This window comes from Silurus aristotelis (genome assembly GCF_946808225.1).
Source record: "Silurus aristotelis genome assembly, chromosome: 25".
Taxonomy (NCBI): Eukaryota; Metazoa; Chordata; class Actinopteri; order Siluriformes; family Siluridae; genus Silurus; species Silurus aristotelis.
Window position 1 is genome coordinate 7,741,852 of NC_139598.1, and position 16,210 is coordinate 7,758,061.

The 16,210-nt window shown below is 38.6% G+C and overlaps 1 protein-coding gene across 1 annotated transcript in view; it reads right to left on the reverse strand.

Annotated features, from left to right (window-relative positions):
• Window positions 1-300: 300 nt before the first annotated feature.
• hs6st1b (heparan sulfate 6-O-sulfotransferase 1b) overlaps window positions 301-16,210 on the reverse strand; it is an 82,964-nt gene continuing 67,054 nt past the window's right edge. The window contains exon 2 of the mRNA XM_083530003.1: window positions 301-2,823. Within this exon, the coding sequence (XP_083386129.1) occupies window positions 2,118-2,823 (706 nt within the window). The 3' untranslated portion in view covers window positions 301-2,117. The remainder of the gene's footprint in view (window positions 2,824-16,210) is intronic.

A 16,210-nucleotide genomic window follows, 5' to 3' on the forward strand; every position in this document is an offset into this window, starting at 1 on the left:
AGTGGTATAACATCAACGTTAATTCGTTCATTAATTCTGTTTTTTTTTTTTTTTTCTTTCCTGAAAATCCATTGTTCATTCCCAGAGGATATATCGTATGCTCTCGGATTTGCTTTGTTCGATTTAATATAAACCAAAATAATGTACATTTGAATTCATCGTGCACTTACTAAGGATTAGACACAAAAGACGATCTTGCCAGAAGGAACACGGCATCAAATACAATGCAATCATGATGTTCTTACAAGATAGCGATTAAAGGTGCAGGTCATAAAATGAGCTGGAAAGAATGAAGAAGAGTTTAGTTTAAAAATCAAAAAAAAGAAAATGTTTTTATTGGTAACTTTAAGATCAATTCAGCATAACAGAAGTACTAATACAGTACAACAATATAGAATATGAATGGAAAACAAACAGGAGTCATATTTTAAAATGCCTCATATTAAAATGCTCGCTCACACAAATATAGAACCACGCACGCACGCACGCACGCACACACACACACACAGCGTATTTCCACACTCTCTTATTACTTAGGGTAAGAACGCTTTCATTGGGGATTTACAGGGACGATTATGAAGTGCCACCTCTGGCTTTGTCATGTTTCTGCATGGGATCCATCCACCTCGGTATCTGCTTACGTCTAATTCAATTTGAATGCATGGAATGTGAGAGGGATCGTAGTGTGGAGTCTTTATGCTAAAATGAAAGTGCAGGGACTGAGAAATTGAATTGTTCATGATGAATGCACTTCCATTTAACCGAAACAAACAAAGCCATCAGCACGCACGCATACGTACATGCACACATGGACACAATTAGATGTCAGACACACACACACACACACACACACACACACACACACATTTTCAGTCACACATTTGTGCAGGTTTAAAGCAAAACTTCATGCTTTTCCCAAAATGAAAAAAAAAAGTACAGTGGTGTTGTCATGTGACCTAGTTTCTTGTACTATTCTTAGACGCTGTCGAGATTGTAGTTGGAGCCATGACGTGAACTTATTTGCTCCTGGAGCGAACATGTCTCACCAAGAACGTCTCTGTTTAACTGATGAATAAAATGTCGTAGGCAGAGAGGCTGGGCATTTACACAGTCAGCACATACAATGGTAGAAACATATGCTGGAAAACCCAAGGCCATGTCTGTATTATATATTAACATTTATCTCTCTTAAAACAAACTCAGTCACAGCGTCTGTTAGTAATAATCTCATTTCCAGCCTCTGCATTTCAGTTTTCCGAAACCAAACCAAAAAAAAAAAGAGGGAAAAAAAACCTTTAGATTTATACACAGAATATAAAACATTCTGAATATCCCGAATATTTGGATGACTTTCCTAAGACAAGTGATTTTTATTCGCATTATTATTATTTTTTCTTTCATTCTTATACAAAACTAAGATTTGTAGAATTGTGTTGCAGCTCGCTGACGCAACGCTTTACTGGTTGAATTGTATTAAGCATTTCCAATTTAGGTCTGGGTCTTATGGAGGGGACAGGGATATGTGCTCAACCCATCCGGAAAGGTGCACTCAACACCTGGCCCCCCTTAATAACTAACATCCTTTGTAGGTCTGACCCAAACTACACCTTCTTCGTTTAGGAACGACAAAGAGCTTGCAATGTGCGGTATGTCTAAGAGATGAGAAAGAGATGACTCCTCTACTCATGATCTTTGCCATTTCTCTGCCTCTGCATGGTTCTGTCTTTTCAAAGATTTCTGGTAGGAACGAAACCAAGGGTCCATAATGATCCCCATCTTTCTAGAGGAGCTGAAACAGAAATTTTTCCTTCACCCACCATTTCTCAGTTTTCTCATTATGCACCTCTCTCTTTAAGGATCCCTGGGGAAGAGAGAGTAAAAGTGCCCATAATGATCCCTTCTCTTGGAAAAAGGCCATGGCCACCACTCACTATCTTTGCCAGTTTTTCTTCGCATCTTATTTTTGAAGGATTCCTGGCAGAGAAAAAAAAAGAAAAAAAAAAAAAAGTCAACTGCTGATAACCCTTTTGTTTCTCCATAGGTAGGAGAAAAGAAGGATTCTCCACCCATTATATGTCTTCATGTCTCTCTTTGTTTTTAAAGAGAGATCTCCTGGGCTACCATCCACTAACAATCTGGTTCATGTAGTCCTCAGTGGGCAACCGAGCTGTGCCCTCTCCGCCTGCACCCTCCTCCCGTACCTGGCTGTAGTAAGAGCCTCGATTTCGGAGCATCATTCTTTGTTCCCGCCTTTCCAATATGTGTTTGTACTGGTACCGCTGAAGGAACAGGTCTTTTGCGTAGTCATAGAGCTGCATGTCGAGATCATTGAGCTCTTCGATGCGGCTTATGATGCCATCCTCCAGGTCAACGCCGGCTGCACGAGTGCTGTTGTACTGCACAAACGGCCGGATGAAGCGGAGACGGAAGGTGCGCTCAAAAAGGTACTGCGTTTTTCGCTGAAACTCGGTGAGCCCGTAGAAAGCCATGTCACGCAGGTTCTTCTTAGCAGACTCGAGTAAGAGACGCGCGCGCTGCTTATCAGGCAGCGTGGACGCGTTGTAGCAACCTACTAGACTCAGATCGGCCAGCATGCGCACTTGACGGTTGTTGGCCAGGTTGTAGGGACACTCCATGAACTGCTGGAGGGTGCAGCCTGACCAGTCTGCGCCATCGTAACAAGTGGGAAGCTCCTCGGGTGTCGGCGTGCGTCCGTCACACATGTGCAGCGAAGTCTTCCACGTGGCTCCTCGTTGCACATGGCGCCACTCGCTCAGATACCTTGACACCGGATCTCGAAGAAGTGTGATATAGTAGAACTTCCTGGAAAACAGAACAGAAATATTGCGTCAGCTACAAAGCGAAAGCGAATACAGCAAAAGATAATGCATCTAAAAGGATTGCGTCATTCGATTTTTATTACTCCCTTTGCCTACCCAAGAAGGGAAATTTAAATTGGAAGATCATTAATATCCTTTCGTATCATAACTTCTTTCTAACACTATGCCACCAGGTGACAGAAAATAAAAGGATTCAAAAACTAGAAGAGACAGATGAAAGAAGTGAAGCAACACCAACACCTTCCTCCAGGAGCTCAGTGCTCCAGGCTATGACTGCACATAATCAATCAAACTAAAATCCCTACTTACTAGCACTCTTTGGTCAAATCTGGCAACCGGGGATCTTTCAGGCTTTAAGGTATCATTTGACAGCGTAACTACTGTCTTTCTTTATCCCTTATATGTACAGCGACACCCATTGTTATCCCTAGATAGTAAAACTACAAGCGCAGAACGTCAATAAAATCAAATATCAATACCAGTCAAGTATTAGCTGGTGATCAACTGGAGATTGTATTAGAAAGAAGTGACAAACATGGCATTATACCTAAAAGTATTTGTGGAATTTCCAGACCATCACACCAAATTTAACAGCCATTTCAAAAGATTAACAAGAATGGAATTAGTCGAAAACTTGCTGATCAGAAGAGATTTATACAAATTATGCAACAGACATCCTAGCCACAGTCCTTAAGACTAAATAAGAACAAAATGTCTTAAACAACTGTGATTGGACCCAGGAGATGGACACCAGGAAGACAGGAAGTCAATACAAGACTTGATAAGAATGTTGAGTGCCAGCGCTGAACAAGAATGGCATCTTCATTGGAAGCAGGAACTAAATGTCAGGGAGACAGGAAGCCACAGGATTGTTGAGAAATATGTCTGGTTGAGCAAAGCCAGGCTTCTATTACATCATGTAAACCAAAGGAGCAGAATTTGATGCAAGAGATGCAAGAAACAAGCGCTACATTATTCGGGCAGGAATCGTTCAAGCTTGAGGCAGCAGTGTGATGGTGTGGAATGCATTGGTGATGCAAATGATCATCCTTGATAACCCACTGAAGAATCTCTGTACAGCTTCCTTCCTTGTTTTTTATCCAGCATTATAATATATATGAACCATAATTGTGAATTTGTTGAGAAGGTTCATTAGAATGTACAACCCAAATTATACCCAAGTACAACAACCCAAGTTAAATGAATTGAAAATAATCCTTGGAAGTAAATCATTCAAATGTCCTCATGCAATTAGCATAAATAAATGACCGCATAATTAATCACAGTCTGTATAGTGTATAACACCGTAATGCAGCCGTAACGAGTGAATACACTTTTTTTTAAATGTTAACTTTTCTTCTAGTCAGTGTTGAAAAACTTTTGGAAAAAAGGTTAGTGTGTTATTTTTCCCAAGGGCTAAATGGCACTGCAATCATGGAATCACCCATAAATCGAAGCCATAAATGTGGAGGCCATGACTGCAGCTTCATTTTGTCCATCACTTCACTTCCTGTTTGTCCCCACTGCACTCTCAGAGATCCACATCTTGATACATCATCATCATCACCATCGAGAGAGAGAGAGAGAGAGAGAGAGAGAGAGAGAGAGAGAGAGAGAGAAGAGGGTGGGGGGTAGAAAGAATTCCTGAGTCTAAGTGTAATCAGAGTTACCTGTAGTGCAGTGAGGCTGGAAGGCTGACTTTGACCTTGCTGACACACACATATACCCACTTGCATCTAAAACACACTCGCTAGGGGACTTTTCTGCTCCCAAGGTATAGAATAAACAAATAGATCATTTGCTCAAAAAACAAACTGACATGCCCAATGGGCCTCACCAAATTAAAGAGCAATCATACACTTATCTCTAACAGAACAGTGCTTTCACTGTGCTAATACACACGCTGAAGTTAGAAAACTCTAGTTAGCTTGTTTATTCGATTGTTAGCTGTATGATTAGTTGTGTTTTAGCAGAAAAAAACTAAATATTTTGGGTAGCGGTATTCCAGAACAAGAGCCCATTCTTTTATACATGTTAAAGATATAGATACAGTATGTGTCTAGTTATGCTTCTATATACACACATAGATCCCATTTTATTTGTGTTCATATAGATAGATAGATAGATAGATAGATAGATAGATAGATAGATAGATAGATAGATAGATAGATAGATAGATAGATAGATAGATAGATAAAGGCAGACAGACAGGTGAACAGACAAGACAGACAGATAGATAGACAGAGATTGATAAAGTGACAGAAAAAGAAATAGATAAATGGACAGATGGATAGATAGATGGATAGATAGATAAGGGCAGACAGACAGGTGAACAGACAAGACAGACAGATAGATGGACAGAGATTGATAAAGTGACAGAAAAAGAAATAGATAGATGGACAGATGGACAGATAGATAGATAGATAGATAGATAGATAGATAGATAGATAGATAGATAGATAGATAGATAGATAGATAGATAGATAGATAGATAGATAGATAGATAGATAGATAGATAAAGACAGACAGGTGAACAGACAAGACAGACAGATAGATAGACAGAGATTGATAAAGTGACAGAAAAAGAAATAGATAGATAGATAGATAGATAGATAGATAGATAGATAGATAGATAGATAGATAGATAGATAGATAGATAGATAGATAGAAACAGACAGACAGACAGATAGATAGATATAGATGGAAGCAAACAGACAGACAGACAGACAGACAGATAGATAGCAAACTGCAGTTCTTTATGAAGGAAGGATAATAAAAGATCTCCTAGCCTGTTCCAAACCCCACTAGGACAGGCAGACTGAGTTATTAGCTAGTGTTTGCAAGGTGACATCTCTCCATCCCTGCCTTTTATCAACTCGACAAGACCGAGGCAGAGGAAAAGCACCATCTACTGCACAGCAACCCTTCATTTAATAAGGTATCTCAGGAAGTGCATAAAAACCAAGAAAATGATAAAAAAGCTATGGGGAACCATGCATTACAGCATAACAGTACACTAGGTATCAAATACAGTTATTTTCTAAAGCAGGCGCATTGGGACTTAATGATCAAAAGAGTGTCAGCTAAACACCAACAGCCACAAAGTGACTAGAACGTTATTTAAAAAGCAACTCAGTAATAAAAATGCAAGCTTCCAGCCTTTGCAAAAGACTGATTAGGCATATGCAGTAGAACATCACCACATGGCTGCTATTTAATGGTGCAGAACAATCGCAGGTGGACTGGCACACACAGTAGGTAGCATATCAGGCTGAGAAACTCGTACAGTCCAATGACAAGGTGCCAGTGCTGGTTAGTAGGTTTGTGAATGCAATGTTTGCTGTTTTCTACAGTTCCATCATATGCAGATCTTGCTGGTCTTAAACCATGAACTGGTGAATTCATGAGTTTGGGTATCCATAAAATCAGTAATTATATATCACTATTAAAAATTTAAACATGCAGGATGTGTTTTCTTTTAGGATCACTCAGAAGATAACTAGTAACTAGTGTTTATAGAAAAGATGGCAAACTTCTGGTCAGATGGCCATGGACCATCAAACATGGCAATCACAAACTTCCAGCCTACTGTAGTTAATATTTAGCATTTTTGCACTATTTAGAATACACACTAGACCTAACTGCCCACGCAACTGTACAATGTGTGCAAGCGGCACGGAGCTGAAACAAATTAATGTCTGTCTACTGTGTGTGATGAAAACCAGATCTGTATTTACAAAGATTCAGAAATTTAGTGTAAAACCACTAGAACCACCACCAACAGATAGATAGATGGAAAAAAGCTGTCCCTGAAGATGCTGACTCTGGTGCGTATGTTCCTGTATCTCCTCCTTGATGGAAGTAGGTTAAACAGTTTGTGACTGGGATATATATGTTTTCAAGACTTGACAATGTGTCCCAGTTTAATCATCAGGGGGGAAAAAAAAGGTTTGCTGCTTCATTAAAGTGGGAACAGTAAGTGCATCTAGTACATGGAAAATTCCCAGCATTGCATGGTACTACTCTGAGCAGACACATGGGGGCAGAGTACGCATAAGAACCGCTTTGTGCGGAAGAGTGAAGATAAGTGGCATCTGAGCCACAGAAGTAAGAGTTGACTGTGTTTAGAGTGATAATTGCACATTTGGTCACCATACCCAATTAATTTACATAATCTGGGAGCAAATTAGATCAGATGTAGGCACGAGAATACGAGAGGACAAGACAAGGGAAAGTCTACATGCATAAGATGAGGGCGACAGCGAAAGTGAGAGGAAGTAGAGCTCTAAATAACGACTTTGACAATAGGTGTAGTTGAGGAAAAAAAAAAAAAAAACTAAGAGGAAGAAGTGAGGAAACCAAGAGCAACAATCCACAGCTGTCATAGCAGACACGAGTTGCAGAAAAGTAACCCGACTCAGAGAATGCAACCTCATTATATTACAGCTTCTCCCTGTACACACACAAATACCGCATACTAAAAGAGAATCACATGTAAGCACTGAGAAAATCTGTTTTGCCTTCCTTATCCGGTTTTCTACTTTCACATCTCTAATCTATTGCTTCTCAATTGCTCTCTTCCTTTTAATGCCTCTCTTTTAAAACGGATCCATCTCTATCAGCCTGAATGATCTTTACTATGGTCAGAGCAGCTCCCTGAGCCCATTATGATTAGCAAACTGGAGCGGTCGCAGTCAGAAGTCAGCTGAGCTGGCTTTTTAATAACGCCGCTCCCCGTTTCCACGGCGATTAAACTCATGCACATGCCCCAGCGGATTAGAAGATCCTGTTCTATCCAATAAAAAGGTAATGGCTTGCCGGCCCACTCTGTAAAGCGCCGGTCAATACTAATAACACATGACTGTTGAGCTAATTAATGAAGCAAACCTAGAACTTGGCCCCGAAGAGATCTGCATAGAGACTGACACCACAGTCAGACCGAGTACAGAATGAAATCTCAATGCAGTCAAACACAAAACAACAAAACACACACACACACACACACCCAGCGACTTCAGCTGCAATTTCTGATACAATTTTTTTGTCATAATAATAAAAACACAGCATGCCTGTACATCAAATTCGGCTCATGGCCATGTGTGGCAAAATTATTATCCTTCAATGTTTTGCATGTGCGAGTGTGTGTGAGTGTATTAAAGATTAATACGTTGCAATCTCGTAAATCCTATAGGTCTAAATCCACCTATAAATGTCACCTACATATTAGTCTTACAATTACAATCTTTTACACAACACCACATACAACATTATTTTATGATTTAGGACAACATAATAAAAATTAACATGTATAATAGCCGTCTTTTGTCTTGTCTTAAGCGCGAGATTTTATATAAAAAATAAATAAATAAATAAATAAATAAAAAGGTAGATTATCTGATAGAAACTGATGTTATGGTGGGGGCAGCTTTAAGCAGAGAAGGAGCTTAAGGGGGAACCCAGAAGCATGAAACACAATCTGCTTTTAGCTCTAAATACAAATTGTGTGTTTTCAATATATTCACAGAACACACCGGTCTTGCCGAGGAAGAGAACCGCTTGGATTTTGACAAGTCACGCTTTTTGACAGAGCCGGAAAGAAGCAGCTGTAGAGAATGCACATTTTGCTTTACAGCTTGGTCATGTACAATCTCAAAATGTGTGAAAAAAATAATGGGACAAAAAGGTCGAAAAAATGAAAGAGGAGAGAAAGAAAGAAAAAAAAGCCATGCACCCACACACATTCGCATATACAGATCCTGCATCTTTTATTTGTTTGCACAATTATGCGTCCCAATTTCAGTATAATTTCTTTATGCTGAGTTTAAATTGGAAAAGTGGAGCACTGGAACATTATTCATGTGTTTGGGGGGGGAGAAAGCGAGCCAGCTGCCACAGGGTTCCCTCAGCCTTCTACTGCATCCTGGCCTCGCATTCCCGCTGCCAAACAGCCTTTGAACATCCCGAATCACATTTGCGAGCGTACAAAGAATAAGGTGCCGCTTGCTCCTCTGCACAGCGCTGAACACAAAGACACCATCTTTCAGCCCGGCTCTCTACTGCTCAGGGCTGCAGAATGTGTGTGTGATGCTGAGAAAATCTTCTTGAATGTCTTCAAAAGTTCCACTCCTAGTCTCAAGTAGAGAGGAGGCCAAGTCTTTTTGTCTGCACGACCAAGGCCAGGCAAAAAGAATGCAACGCTTTCTCTAATTTAAAAATCCATTAGGACCACAATGCATTTTTATGAGCGAGGTCTAAATGGAGTTGCCAGTAGGGCTGCATCGAACGATTTGTTTGTTTGATTGATTGAGTAGTTAGATTATTTTTAAAATGCACTAAATACCAAAAAAAACATTCAGGTAAACATTCATTTCCAGAATTTCTAATAACTAATACTACTACATAATTATAAAAAAAAATTTTTAATGCCCATTTTTTGAAGCAGAATATTTTTGACATTTATCAGAAAAGTCTCTGAATTATCTAATAAATGTCAAAAATATTCTGCTGAAAATATTCAGCCCAATAGGCTGAGACCCTAAACTGAAATTCTGGGAACTGGACTTAAAGATTTCATAAGTCAGAAAATGCTAAATCAAACAAAAATGGAAACCTGCATTGTCTATATAACAGTTTTTAATCACCATTTAAACGTATGCCAATCTGTGACACTGAATATGTTTGTACAAAGGGTAAGATTAGTCTTCCTTTACAGCCCATGTTCAAATGACACAATGATGGATTTGATCGGACAAGGATCATTGAGTTTTACACAGTGCTGTCGAGCCCGTACCCATACCGTCATTGAAGGAAAAAGCAGACCTACAATATCCTTGAAGAAAAAAAAGAACAAATCTGAAATTCATGTAAAAGATTTTCTACTTTTGACACAAGTTGTTGTTATCATTCTCAATAAAAACCGAAAAAAAATAAAAAAAAAACAACCAACAGAAACCTGGTCTCTACTGGTAGATCAAGCACTTGATTAGTTTAAAATCAGATGCCTAACCAAACTTCTTACAAATGTACTCACTTGTTTTTTGTTTTTGCTCCTATATTCCATGTCTGATCTGCACTTCCCCACTTTCCTTAATCTTTCTTACTTTCGGCTTCTCCCGTTAGGGGTCGCCACAGCGGATCATCTGCATGTTTGATTTGGCATGTTTTTACGCTGGATGCCCTTCCTAACGCAACCCTCCCCATTTATCCGGGCTTGGGACCGGCACTGAGAGTGGCTGGGGTTGGTTCCCTGACCGGGGATCGAACCCGGGCCTCAGCGGTGAGAGCACCGCATCCTAACCACTAGACCACCAGGGAACTTTCCTTAATCTAGTCCTAAAACTGATTTTGTCTCGTTAAGAAGTTTACTGTACCTACTTAAAAGGTAATACAACATGTGGTTCTTGTATTGTATACTTTATATACAGTAAATGCATAATTATTGCATTATATTCGTTAAGGATAAAATATTCAGTTCAGTAATTTGTGTACGAGGTGGTTGAAGAGGAGGTGGGTAAGGAAATCAAAAGAATGTCTGGTGTTCAATAAGCATCATGTTTGCACTGTTTCTCCCATCAACAATCTAATGGCAAAATAACTCAGTGACATGAGTTAAATGAGATGAGCCACAATCGAATGTCTTTATGAGTTTGGCCATTTGTTTAAACATGTTTTAGTGGAAATTCATGTTGAACCAGTACACAGCTCATGTGACAAGCCACTGACATATTGTGGTGCAAAGGTGCTAGTATTATAATGATCATAATTACCAGCATGTAAAAACATATTCCAAAACATGTGAATGGATGTCTGTTAGGTCTGCTCTTGGCATGACTGGGTCAAAGTGGCAAAAGAGAATTGTTCATAATTGCACAGGCGGAGCACTTTGCTTGCTGTATTGTTTGAGCAAAATAATATGGAACACAGTCTTTATAATGATTTGCATTCCAGAACATCATTTAATAGGATGCTACACTAAGCTGAGCTGAGGGCCATTTACCCCTTGTGTCATTAATCACTTTAAGAAACAAAAGTAAAAAAAAAACAAAAAAACAAAATATTCACTGTATTCACGCTTTCTACACATTCGGGAAATTGGGTTATGTTTTTAGTGCAACCTCTAATGAAAGAGTTAATGATACTGGAAAAGGTTGCCAAGTGTCCAGATTATCTTCAAAAGTAAGTCATGCCATTGAGGTCAGAGGTAATTAACACTCGAAGGCAAGCCATTCGATCTCCGTGCTCTCTGGCTCTGCTGGATAGATCCCTTTAGCGCACACTACACTAGACATGCAATTTACAGACGAGTGGAGCTGATTTCCAACGAGCACCACGGAAAGTGAACAAAAAAAAGCAAGGGTTGGGAGTTTGGTAACACCAAGTTAACCAAAGATACCGGGAATATTTTATCTATTGGGAAAGATTAAAGCTGTGCCTCTTACTGACACCAGAAGATCCAGACTAAAAAAGACGGATACTATTTATTGTTGTTTCTTTTTTTCTTAGAAGGTGAAAAGGAGAATCAAAGAAAATGATTATGAGTGTTCAGAATGAGAGACAGAAAAGTGAAGAGAAAGAATGAGAGAAAGGCATGAAATGAGATGAGGTGCTTGCTGAAGGAAAGCCATGGTGAGATAAAGGCAGGCTGGATCCTTTCTGCTGTTTGACTTTGGCTCTGCGATTCGTTCCAATAAATCATGGCTCCTTAGAAGTGTTTTCAGGATAAGGGCCTTCCAATTCTCTAGACCAGATGGAGCACACACTGCACAGGTGAGAGCACAAGGCCACACAGAGAGAGACCAAAAGAGGACAGCTCATTATCCCAGGATCGCCCTTTTCTCCTTTGTCCTTTCCTGTTTCACATCTTTCCTTTCCTTTCCTTTCCTTTCCTTTCCTTTCCTTTCCTTTCCTTTCCTTTCCTTTCCTTTCCTTTCCTTTCCTTTCCTTTCCTTTCCTTTCCTTTCCTTTCCTTGTCTCTCCCCTGTTCTGCCAAATATAATTCCACATTCATACACTCCATAGACAAAGGCAAATAAACCCCTAAGCACTAACAAATTTAGTTTCATTTTGGTCAAAAATGGGGCATTTTAAACAATTACTCCACATGGTAAAATTCCAAGTGGCTTGATTTCTTTAATAAAAATGAATGGCTTTAGTAAACAAACAAGACAGGCCTCATAATTCCCAGGTTTAATTGTGGGCTCAAATAATTGTCCACACTCCAAGGTAGAAAAATAAGTTAAGCCCAAAATAGCAGAATATAAAGCTTTCAATGATCAACAAACCATTGATCAGAAATTTCTTTTTAGCAGGAACTAAACTAATGCACTCCTGAGACTCTTCTGTGACTCTATTTTGTTATATTTGTAAAATGCTATACTTGGGAAAATGTTTGGAAGGGGAAAAATTTGCTTCTTTCTTTTAGAATGCAAAGGCAAAATCATGATAACTAAAAATGTTCAATGTGAAATTCAACACATTTTGGGTTCACAACATTTTTCAGCTACCCATCAACTGTTTGAATCTCATAATCACGTTCACATTTATGGCATTTGGCGAATGCCAAGGCCAGGAACGCCCTTATCCAGAGGGACTTACATTTATCTCACTCATACAACTCAGGGACCCAGGAGTGGCAGAAAGTCCTAGGGATAATGAATCATCATCAACACTGACTGGAATGACACGGACTCTTTTGTCTGTAAAAAGTTGCCTGCAGGTTTACTCGCAAGGCTTAAAGATTCAAAGAAATCCAATTGAATGGCTTTCATACGATGTAACTGTTTAATTCTTGCTAGTTTCTGGAGAAAATATTTGTTGTTAAGACCATTAAAAGCTTTACATTTTCCCATTTTGAGCTTGGTCCATTTTTAATTGTTGCCCAGGGTTGTATTCAGAGTTTTACATGTAATAAAAAACTTTCTTTTGGCTTCTCCGATTAGGGGTCACCACAGCAGATCATCCGTATTCGTGATCCGCTTGTTCGATTTGGCACATTTTTACGCTGGATGCCCTTCCTAACGAAACCCTCCCTATTTATCCAGGCTCGGGACGGGCACTAAGAGTACACTGGATTATGCAACCCTTAATAATTAAAATAATAATAATATAAAAAAAGGAAAGACTCTTTTCTCTGTTGCGTTCAGGAAAACGCTTCCGCTCCCTGAAAGCGAACACAGAGAGAATGAGGAGGAGCTTCTTCCCGCAGGCCATCCGGTGTTTAAACCAGGAAACACCCAGGATTTAGAACTGGCCCACTCTCTCCACCATCATCATCACACTTCTCTGTACATATATTCACCTTCGCACCACGTCACTTTAAAAACATATCTCACCGTTCGCACCACGACACTTTAAACTCTGGACTTGCACAGCACAGTGCACTTTTTATTTTATTCATACCACATGGACCATATTGCACCATATTGCACATGGACACTTTACGGACCTTTACACCACACCATACCGCACACGGACACTTTATGGACATAGATTGCCTATTGTTTACATATTGTTTACATTTTTATTTTTATTTTGTTTACATTTTTCACTACACATTGTTACTGTTTATATGTATATCTGCTCATACATTATCCTTTTATATATATCTATATATCTATATATCTTTATACCTATATTCTTTTACTTTATTTTATTTATTTATTTTATTTTATTTTAATAGTTTTTCTTATACCTTATAGTTATTTATCTGCCTCCTTTTCTTTCCCCCATCCTATTCCCTCATGCCGGACCATCGTACAAAACATTTCACTACATGTCGTACCCTGTATGTATGTGTATGTGATGAATAAAATTTGATTTGATTTGATTTGATTTGATTTGATTTGAAGAAAGAAAGAAAGAAAGAAAGAAAGAAAGTATAATAACTATCCCATAAACCCATCTCTCACTTGCACTTACATTTGTAATTAAACAGAAGTGGAAAGGTTTTTCAAATTCCTATAAGTGGCATGTGTACAAAAAGACAAAGACGAGAAGGTCAATGGTAAACCCATGGCAACTACTGAACAGAAGTTTCAATATAACTCTTGTATTTGATTAGATCAGGTCATGTTGATTTATTATCCTCAAGATAATTCATACATTTACATTAAAGTGCTCATTCTAATGCATTACTGTTACGATAGTAAAAAGTATACCGTTGAGGTGGTGAAAATAAGTCTGTGGTGTTTGTATTTAATAAAAATCTGAGGTAAAAGTATAACAGAGATTTCCGCTATGATAAAGACTTCAGGACAAAGTGCTTTGTGATTTCTTGATATTTTACAGTTACCTTTATGAGAGAGAAGAAACAAAAGGTTACGAAGGACATAACTACTTATTTTACTTACCAAAATGGATGTGATACAGGTATTAAGTTTGTAGTTTGTAGATGCTCAACAAGCTTAAAAGTAACTATAAATGAATAAAACGTGTGATGTGACATTTATTAACTAGGTTTTAAAAATAAATGTGGTCATCATCAAATTGTCATGAGGATTCAAATACTGATATAATAATGATGTTATTAGAAAATAATAAGCAACACTGTTTATTCATTTCCAGCAACAGCATGCTCTGTCGTGTTTTATTTCTTACATATCACATGGCAAATAAATGACTGCATAAAAACATAATTGAGGCAGAAGGGTACATCCTTATTTCACCCAGGTGTTCTGCATCAGTGTCAGGGATAATAATTGAGCAGCAGACCTCCAGGCAAACTGTGCCGTTTTTGTGGTGGCAGGTGTACCACTACAGAGAAGGTGCTAAACTGGAAACTCTCCTGGTATTCAGCACACTCCCTGGAGTCGTGCAAAGTGGAGAAATCTCATCTAATCAAAGCAGCTGAATAAAATCATACACACATGCTGCATACTTCCTTCTGTGCTGCATATTCTGGGTGTGAAACAGACCGGTGCATTGTGAACATCATTTATAGCCCTGTTGCTGAAGTCTCTTTATCCCTTTACTTTTTCTTCTTTATCTGGCAGTTTGTTCCCAAGCTACTCGGCCTGAAAAGCAAAGGTGTGCATTAAAAAAAGGACAACATTATCTGGGGCTTTTACTTAAGAAGATTGATGTTTAATTTCTGTTGTTCTCAGGTAGGAGTTAACAGGTCAGCTGGAGATCCCCAGCCATATTCACAATGGCTATTGTAGGAGAAAGTTTAGTTTAAAAGTATTTCCAGCAACTGAACTGAAAAGGGAAAAAAATAAATACTACATTTGAGCAGATAAAAGCTTGAACAATAGACTCCGAAGTGAACACAAATGAGGTCATCTGGGGTTCTCAAGTTAGAATTTTGATGATGACAGCTATCGGTGCCAGGAGTCCAAAAAAAGCAAAGTTGAATGATTAAAACATTTATAAAAAAAGATGCATGTAGGTCAATGACTGATATTTATTGGAAAAAAATCAAATTAAATCTAAATGCTGAAAATAAAACATACAACCATTTTTGTAAAAATATTTGGCAACAAAAATGATTATTGTTGCTGAAATGTGAGGGGTGTATTTACTTTTGTGATATATATATGCGCATTTGTGGCTTATTACATCACACATCTATAGATTTTCGATGAGAGAAGAGGCGTTTTTTTAAGAGAGAATATCCAACAAAAAAATGAATTTTTCCAAAAAGAAGTGGAAAAAGACTCATGTTTTTGTTCTTCCTGAGTCACATTCAAAATAGACATCCGTTGTTCAGTCTCTATGCCTCTAGCCAAAAGTCGTAAATTAAAGTGAAAACAAAACAAAACCACTACACATCAGCTTATTTATATCCATGATTCAATCACCTACAAGTTGTCACCATTTTATGTAGCTTTCCAGTCACAAATTTAATTTGAATACCACTGGATTTGGAGACATTTTACTCCTACTGTCGTTTGGAAAAATCTTACAATTTGTTTTGTCTGGGTCCTATGATACTCAACACAAAGAACAAACAGAAGCCATGTTCTGTGTGGGCAGTGAGGGGAGGAAATATAAACCTTGTACACACTGAAAAGACATGGTTTCTTCACATCCAGCTGTAACAGTGAGATAAGATTTCGCAAGCGCAGCAAACTTCGGATATTCCAGACTGCTGTGAAGCTTCCTAATATAAATTTGATTTTTTTATTTATTTATATTTTAAATAGAGCAAAGATAGAAGATCATTCAACTACAGGGATCAGACGGATCAGACCACAGGAGGAGGTTGGAGCCTGTTTTAATAAAGAGAGCACATGTTGTGTCCTCACAGAGACAGGCACGATTTCTTCATGCTTATTAATGAGCGACTGCTCCCAGGTGAGCGGGGTGTTAAGAGAAGCCTGCAGAAACGCTCAGGCAGGAATAATAACACCCTTCATAAATCCACAAGATAA